Source organism: Blennius ocellaris, assembly GCF_963422515.1.
Source record: "Blennius ocellaris genome assembly, chromosome: 10".
Taxonomy (NCBI): domain Eukaryota; kingdom Metazoa; phylum Chordata; class Actinopteri; order Blenniiformes; family Blenniidae; genus Blennius; species Blennius ocellaris.
Genome location: NC_137659.1, coordinates 5,792,327 through 5,800,809, shown reverse-complemented (window position 1 = coordinate 5,800,809; position 8,483 = coordinate 5,792,327). Strand labels below are relative to the sequence as shown.

Below are 8,483 nucleotides of genomic sequence, written 5' to 3'. Positions count from 1 at the left end.
TACAGCATAATATAATCCTTTATTTAATACTTTGATGAAATGAGGCGTGCAGTCAGCCAGAACAGAACATATACACAAAACTCCCACAGGGCATCCAGTCTCCTTCTTCTCCTCATTGCATCTCGTCCTGAGTTCAAAGCATAGCCACGGCGATGGAGGTGACGATGGAGAGGCCAATCACCAAGTATCCGGTGCGGTACACCTCTGGAATTCTGAAGCCTTTGCCGATATCCCACCACTGATTAAATAATAATGAATAAAAACAAAAGGGAAGCAGAAAGAACTTATAAATATGTGCAAAAGTTCCCCGTTTGAATTTCAGTCAACTCGGGAGAAAATGGGAAAACAGCAAGGGGGGGGGGGGGGGGGGATTTAATTCGTTACGCAACATGGCAACACAAATTAATGCTTTTAATTCCCAGAGGATTTAAACGATTCTCACCAAGTGGCGGATGCCGTTGTAGGTGTGGTAGGATACGGGGAAGGCGAGGCCAAACTTGGCCAGCCCGATGAGATAGGGTCCGACGGACAGCGAGTGGATCAGATCCAGGTAGTACGGGTAGCTTCCGGGTAACGTCAGCGCCGCCAACGCAAAGGCTGAGATAGCTAGACAGAGCAACAGATTTGTTACGGGATCAAAGATGAAATAGGTGTATGAAAATACCAATAAAAAAATAAATGCATGTCTGCATGGAGCTTCACGACTTTACAGCCCTCCCCTGCAGTTTTGCAAAAAAAAATTCTCCCCCCCAGATGATTAAATGACTAAACAATGGCTCCGTACCAAACACACTGCTCATTGGCTGCATATCACAATGAATGGACACAATCACTAAATCTGAGCGTCTATTTTTATACTGCCTTGATGATCAAAAATCCAAGAGGAATTCATCCATCGGGACAGGCGTATAGGCAACAAACATATAAACAGTAGATGTGAGACAATGCACACAGAGAAGAAACAAAAACTAAAACCTCATCTGAGAAAAGTACGAATTTTGAGACGGTTTTATCGAACTGTCCAAAAATAAAAGATGAATGCAGAAGATTCATCTATCAAATAAAGTCTGCAGGGTAGTCCAGCAGTTGAAAGTGACCCTCACTGAACCCATTAACATGTAAACAGAACTGAACTCGGCTTTCACGGCGCGTTTCATCAAGGTCGGCAGAGCCGATGTACAATCTCACAGCGACACAGGTTCGGCCCTTTACACCACACCAATGACTAAAAGCCATTAGCCCTCCAGTATTACACTTCATTTTCACATGCAAGGCTTGAATTGTATTGAACAACCTCTGTTTTGTAATTCCAGTAAATGCTCTTAGCACAAATCAATAGTGATGGACTAAAATGCCCTGAGGAGATTTTCAGGCTCAATCAAACACTGACAGAGGCCTCCTTTTGTTGATGGAATAATAAGAGAAGACACACATACACACACGTTTTGGGAGGTATTTCTTTTTTTTTTTTAAGTAATAATTTCAGAATAGAAGAACCAAACTAATGCAATACCTCCGCTGAGTCCCACTCCTGTTCCTCTGAATGTAATGGACATCATCATGGGAACAGACCACCTGAAAGGCAAAAGGATAAATTATATTGACAGTAAATGTCGATGAATGTAAAAACGTTATAACCGAGATCAAACACTGAGCGTTCAGTCCCTCCGATAGTTTACACCAGAGGTGTCAAGCACAATAGCTCATGGGGCTCCATACAGACCAATTTCACCTGGAGGGGGCCAGATCGGTAAAGTAGTTTTTGTCCACGGGTCTTATGTATTGATACCTGTCGTCTCAAGTTTAAAAGATCATGCAAACATGTGATAAAATGATTGAAAATGGATCGACTGCACCCAGAACTCAAACAGCATGTCAAAGGTCAAACAGGAGAATCTAGCTGGCTGAGAGGATAAAGATACAATTCATGCCGACTCAGCTCACTAATGACGGTGATGTTGCAGCGCAATATGAAAAGGCCACGTCATATCGCCACCTATTGTTCCGGGGGTGTCACGTTTTAAGAATAAATCAAATACACTCAAGCGAGTATTACTTCAACTACAATTTGAATGCAAATGTAAAGAGGATCAGCTTGCAACTGTAACCAACTTCATGCGACTGACCAGACGTCTCACAGTCATGCTCTGGTTTAAAAATTCTAGCTGCACCTCAAACGTAAAATGGAAAAGACTCGCCAAGGCAACACTGCAAGCCGGGGGACAAATTTATGACATTTCAGTCATAAATTAGGCTAATGCTCTTGTACAGAGTTGGTTAAAAATGACAAAAACGAGTAAGATTAAATTCACTAGATCACAGATGGTAGAAACAACAAATGGCTTGGAGTGTCAGTGTCAGACATTAAGTGCCAACAGAGCGGTCCCAGATGACAAGAGAAATGCTGAATAAAATCTAAGCCAAGAAAGAAGCTCGGTGTGAATCCACCAGATACTTCTTTTTACAGCAGGCGTTAGGATTCTAATAGCTTCCTGGCATATCAAGGTGCTTATTGCAGTAAATCTCTGGTAATGGCATGCCCTGCCGTTTTATTGGTATGAAAATTGAAACCCAGCAAAATCTGAGAGCAGACTAAAACAGCAGTAAGCTTTTCAGCGGGGATGATGTGTGGCAGTGACTTTGTGGTATCTTTGCAAACATGATGCTGAAAGTGCGAAACTTAAATAACATATGGTGTTACATCCGTAATGAGTCTTTATGAAAAATGCAAAAAGCTTCACACTGCTCGGAACACAGTACATACTTGTAGATGGTGATGTGGGGAGACATAGGTCGGTTTAGTCTGGTATTTTTGGCCCAAAATTTGTTCATTTCATCTTTGGCCGTGGTTCCCATTGGAGCAGCACTGACGAGGACAGAAAGGAGGATATTTAGACAGATAATATTACACACACTTCATTTGAAATATGAGTAAATGGGGTCTGGGGCAGTGATGAAGCAGAGGCTTTCAACCTCACGGTTAATACTGCAGTACTGATGTGTAGGCAAGATTAACTTTGGCCACGTGGAGACATCATTTCTCTAAGTGGATTAATAAAGTGTCTTACAAAGAATAGCAGTGTACTTATGGCTGCACATGCACTCACAAAACAGAACTCACTGTCTGTAGAAGACACTGCACTGTGGTCTGGAGAGACAGACACCCCGACGGGCAAATGTCCTGAAGAGAAAGGAGAGAAAAGACTTTTAGTTTCATGTCTTGGTTTGTTATGATTACCTTTGTGCCTGTATTCGATCAAAATGGTGCTGGGGACAGATGAAGTTTGTGAGTTTTTAATGACAGGACAGAGCTATGTAAAAAAAAAAAAAAAAGTATGAATACAAATGAAGAAAAGACATTCAATATTATGCTCCAGTAACATATATCTTAATTAAAAGAAAACATCAGATTACAGCATCAAAGGTTAGATTATTACTTGACCAAACAAGAAAAATACATTTGGAAAATGCATTATCTAATTATTGGTTAATCGATGACTGTGAAGTCTCACATGATAAAAAAAAGGAAAATATTCTGGTTGTGATATGTTGCGTGTTGAAAAATGAGACAGTTGAATCATTTATTTAATAAAATACAATAATCAATAGCAACAAGAAATGTGAACAGCACATGTATTGAATCACAACAACACTACACCAACTTTATATTACAGTATCATGAACAAATCTGCCTCACATCATTAGAATACTGGTTTATAAGGACATAATTTCGATACCCTACCTCAGCTTGATCGAGGACAAACATAACAAACCTGATTAATGACATCTGAAGAAAATGTATGTTTTCTGACAGTATCGCAACAAACAAAGGTTTGAGGCGTTTTACCTCTAATCATTTTGCATATAAAAACTAGTAAAAGTCAGTAAAAAATACGAAGACATGGTAAATATGTGTTAGACAAAAAATAGTTTAAAACCGTCCTAACAGCCGTAGTTAACCGGTCAAAATGAATCACGCACGCACATATGAAGAGTACGAACTATAAATGTATCAGTAGATCTCGGTTATTCATCACACAAAGTGTCAAAGTCCATCTTCTATCAGCTTCAAATTTCACACAAGAACAGCTAGCATTAGCCCGCGAGCTAACAGCGGTGTCGCAACCCTTTTAAACAAGAACATGAACAAAAACTGGAATCAGGCTCCATTTCTCCACCTATAACTTAACCCTAAGTACTCCCACATGACTTTCGAAATCCATCAAACGATCTAAAACTGCTTTTCCAGTGTTTATGTAGCAGAGACGTACTGACCTTAAGAGCAGCGCCATGTTGGACGAGCAGTGTGCGGAAGTGACGTCAGCGGATGTTGTTGTTCTTCAGAGGTGCTTTAAGGTCACGTGGAGGTGAAAACTTGAACTCAAGGTTCTGATTTCTTCAAACTCGTCTTTTATATCGTATTCACGAGCGTTTTTGTAGTTTGCATTATATTTAACAATAACAAGTGGAACGTTAATGCAGTAATGCAAACAAAAATCATTGTTCCCATACCATTACCATAGTAATAACATTAAAACATATAATCAGCTAATATGACAATATGTAATAGGTGGTGAATCAAGAGTGTATTTTTAGGCTTCAAAATACACTATCATCTATCACATCAAGATTTTCTTTATTTTGACCAACACTAGTGGTGGATACATACCAACAGACAGCAGTTAAACTTGACCCAAAACAGTATTTGTACACAAAAAAGTTGGAGCACTGATGCTTGTATTCATCCATCAATCAATCCATCCATCCATTGACCGGCCGACCGGCCAGCAACTAATCAACTGGCTGACTGGCCAATGATCGATCTATCCATCCATCCATCCATCCATCCATCCATCCATCCATCCATCTATCCAGGATGCACGCATGCATTTTGAGTTTCTTCAGCGTATCAAGTTCAGTTTGTGACAATACTATTGGCACAGTGGCACTGGCAGACATCAGAAAATGAAAAAATATCCTGCTGTAGAAAGCCACCACGTCCCAAATTCAATCCATCCATCTTCTATATCCAGTTCAGGGTCGCAGGGTGCAGGAGCCAATCTCAGATAACAATGGGTGAAGGCACAGTACCCTCGACCTTCTCGCTGTGAGAAGGGAATGTGTGTCACTACACCACTCTGACTCAACATAGAAAGAGATCATAAATACATTTCCATCATACGTTTAATTCCCAGAGTAAATCATTTTGTAAATGAGAACATGTGAAAAATCTGTCAGGACCAATATAAAACACAATAAATGTAAATTTCTTTTGTAATTACTTTTATTCTTTAAACAGAAACAGGAAGTTGTGGCAGTCAATCAATACTGATAGACTTGATCCCTTTTAAATTCTTCTTCTGTAGTCATGACTGCTTTAATCTTTTACTGTGACTGTAAACGGTCTTCTGTTGTAACAAGAAATTAGCTCTTTTGAAGAATGTAAGCAGTAGATAGTACAGATCAGTTTTTAAATGTCGGGAGTCAATGCAAGAAGTTGTCAAAAAAATACTAAAGTAAATGACAAATCCATGATGGATTCAGTAACGAATTAAAAGAGAACAAGAGAGAGAGAGAGAGAGAGAGAGAGGGCGAGAGAGAGAGCAAGAAAGAGAATGAGAGAGAGATCGAGAGAGAGAGAGAGGGAGGGAGGGAGGGAGAGAGAGAGTGATAAAGAGAGAGAAAGAGAATGAGAGAGAGAGAGAGAGAGAGAGAGAGAGAGAGAGAGAGAGAGAGAGAGAGAGAGAGAGAGAGAGAGAGAGAGAGAGAGAGAGCAAGAGAGATCAAATCTACATGGAGGTAAATGCAGACAGAAACCTGAAACCTGGTAGTAAGGTTAATGATGCCCAGGAGCAGCCCTCAGCTCTGCTCCCAATTGCTGGGTCTGGTATTAAAGTATAAGAAGAGAATTTGCAGGCCTCAAAGTTACCAAGGCTTAGTTTAGTCGAACGAGAGCTGAAATGTATTTCTAATTAATTTTAAGGACAGTTTTGACATTGCCTTTGACTTTAGATCTGAAGATGTTGAAGAGCAAATTGCTTTCACAAAGATATTTAAGTCACAGCAAGTCAATTACACAGTGACACTTATTAGACATGAGGACATATATAATGAAGTTTGGTCACCTTATTAACATATAGGAGACAGGAAAAGTATTCAATTATATTTTATACAGCTTTTTCCAAATGAGGTCCCACACATGAATGGATAACATGTAAACTCAACATGGAAAATACAAAGAGATTATAATCAACAACAATATTGCTTGTGCGTAGTTTGAGTTGAAAAAACTTGAGTGGTAAAGAAGAACAGGTCTCAGATTATCGTGCATAAAGCCAATTTTACAATTTAAATGGACATTTTACATGTGATAAACAGTGCTTTTGTTTACTAATTTCATGTTTTGAATTCAGTGTGAAGTATTGAAAATAACCCAAATGGAAGTCAATACTACTAAAAATGTTGAAAAGTTTATTATAATTTATAAATATTACATGACCTTGAACAAGCTGCATGTGGTCCTAGATTTCGTTATTTCATTGGAATTGGCCCAGGCTTTTGTATTCTATCCAGTCTTTAGCTCAAACCCTCAACGAGCATGACTAATAAGCAACAATAGCCACAAGCAATTATACTGATGATACACAATCTGAGAATGACAATGAAATCAATAGCCAGTAGGACTTGGGAACTTCTTTTATTTGGTAATTTTGCACAACATGAACAATATTTGGTATTACAGCCCAAACAGACCACTGCACGTGGCTGTGGGAAAAGTTTACGAGAGGCACAAAGGTGTACGTTCTGCTGGAAATATTTTCTGATGAAATGAAAAGGAGAAAAACTCAAAAGCACAATCAGAAGCCTATTTTCAGCAGGACTTCTTATGATAATCAGTTTTGTGAACTGATCCATGCAATATTACAACAGGCACACTCACACGTAGACACACAGTCTCACTCTCACAGACACACGTGTAGGCACACAGGCAGAAAGACACACAATTCAAATTGACATTTTCTGAATGTTAATAATATGTCTCCCGCTCCACCCAACCTGGAAGAGATGAGAAGAGAGGCAAGAAAGAGAAAGAGGAAAGGTGTCAGAGACCAAAATGACAGGCGAGCACTTTTCATAATATCCTTTTGTATCACTCTATTTGTATTCATGCCGTTGCCTTTGTCTCTGTACATTTCCAAATGAATCCCCTTATAACTCCAAGACTCCGATCAGCAGCCCGTGACACACAGATTAACAGAAATGATTAACTGTCACGATAAATTGTATTTGCCTCCGCATGTCTTGCCCCTCATCAGCTGAAACGCTGTGGCAGCGAGCACATTTTGAGCCATTGTCGAGTGTCCATATCGCGTGTTTGATCTTCAGGGCGGATCTCAAAAGTCTTCATCAGCCTGCTTTAATTTCCTTTGTAATCATTTGCGACTGGCTTTCTTCTTGTTGGAACAGGTATCTTCTGATTCAATGTTAGGATGCCTCAATCAGCCAACATTAAAACCACAGCTTCACAAAGTGAGTTCAACTGATAAACAGTGAAGTTATGAAGAATGAAATAGATATAAGTGAAATTTGACAGAAAAAGGAAGTGTTGTGGGATCTAAAAAGTAGCTTTCACATCATGTGGATGGCCAGGTGACAACACCAGGCTGCACCATTGGATGAAGGCGATCTGGCAGAGGAAGGTTGTTCTTTGGACATTAGCACCTCCCTCAGGCTAGGTTTACATGACAATGATTTCAAGTGAAAACACAAAACTTTCAATGTGTTTTGGGACAGTCCGTTTACACGACAATGGTGCTTTTTTTAAAAATGGCTCCTAAGGTGACAATGCCCCGACTCCGTCTCTGTGGAAACAGCGGGAACCCTGCTACTGCACCTGCACACCACGGCTGTAGTAAACAGTGCTTCTGCATATGTGCAAGTATATGGACACTAACAACAATGGCTGCCTCAAGAGTATCATGACTCCCAGTCCATATTCTTCAGGGATTTGATAGTTCTATAATTGAGTCACAGCAATAACAATCCAACGTGTTGATTGTCCATACAAACGCCTGCATACTCTCATTGTTAGTGTTTATTGTGTGACATTTTCTGCACAAATGTGTGTTTTCATTACAAAAAACAAACAACACGCATATTTGCACTATGAAAGCTACATCCGTTTCAGTGTTTTTGTTGTTTATGTGTAAACAGTCACAGTTTTTAAAACGTTGCTGTATAAATATGAAACTTTTCTTAAACAAAAACGCAAAACCGTGTGTTTTCACTTGACACCGTTGCCGTGTAAACAAAGCCTAAACATTGCTGCAGATCAGACAGTATGAATTGATCCGAGTGAATAATGCACACTACAACACTGAATAATGTCCACAAATGTTTGTTTTTTTTAAGAACTTATGACGTTTCAGAGTGTTAATTTAACCTAATATTGCCAATTCTGAGCATTTTAAAATTGTGCACCA

At 39.5% G+C, this 8,483-nt stretch overlaps 2 protein-coding genes across 2 annotated transcripts in view; both read right to left on the bottom strand.

Moving 5' to 3' along the window:
• On the bottom strand, positions 1–4,314 carry sdhc (succinate dehydrogenase complex, subunit C, integral membrane protein). Its single transcript, XM_080503217.1, has 6 exons — positions 4,276–4,314; positions 3,122–3,181; positions 2,765–2,866; positions 1,514–1,575; positions 443–606; positions 1–238 (listed from the first exon to the last, which is right to left on the bottom strand). Exons 1-6 carry the CDS (start codon positions 4,290–4,292, stop codon positions 134–136), a joined length of 510 nt encoding a protein of 169 aa, XP_080359343.1. The 5' UTR covers positions 4,293–4,314; the 3' UTR covers positions 1–133.
• Positions 4,315–6,680: 2,366 nt separating this feature from the next.
• The window catches only part of atp1a2a (ATPase Na+/K+ transporting subunit alpha 2a), a 47,071-nt gene continuing 45,268 nt past the window's right edge, over positions 6,681–8,483 (bottom strand). The window contains exon 24 of the mRNA XM_080503204.1: positions 6,681–7,056. Within this exon, the coding sequence (XP_080359330.1) occupies positions 7,028–7,056 (29 nt within the window). The 3' untranslated portion in view covers positions 6,681–7,027. The remainder of the gene's footprint in view (positions 7,057–8,483) is intronic.

Excerpts from the sequence above, each read along its gene's own strand:
- sdhc (XM_080503217.1), bottom strand. Across the intron at positions 2,867-3,121 it reads TGCAGTGTCTTCTACAGACA|TGCTGCTCCAATGGGAACCA; the intron begins GTGAGTTCTGTT and ends TGTCCTCGTCAG. Across the intron at positions 607-1,513 it reads AGGAGTGGGACTCAGCGGAG|CTATCTCAGCCTTTGCGTTG; the intron begins GTATTGCATTAG and ends TGCTCTGTCTAG.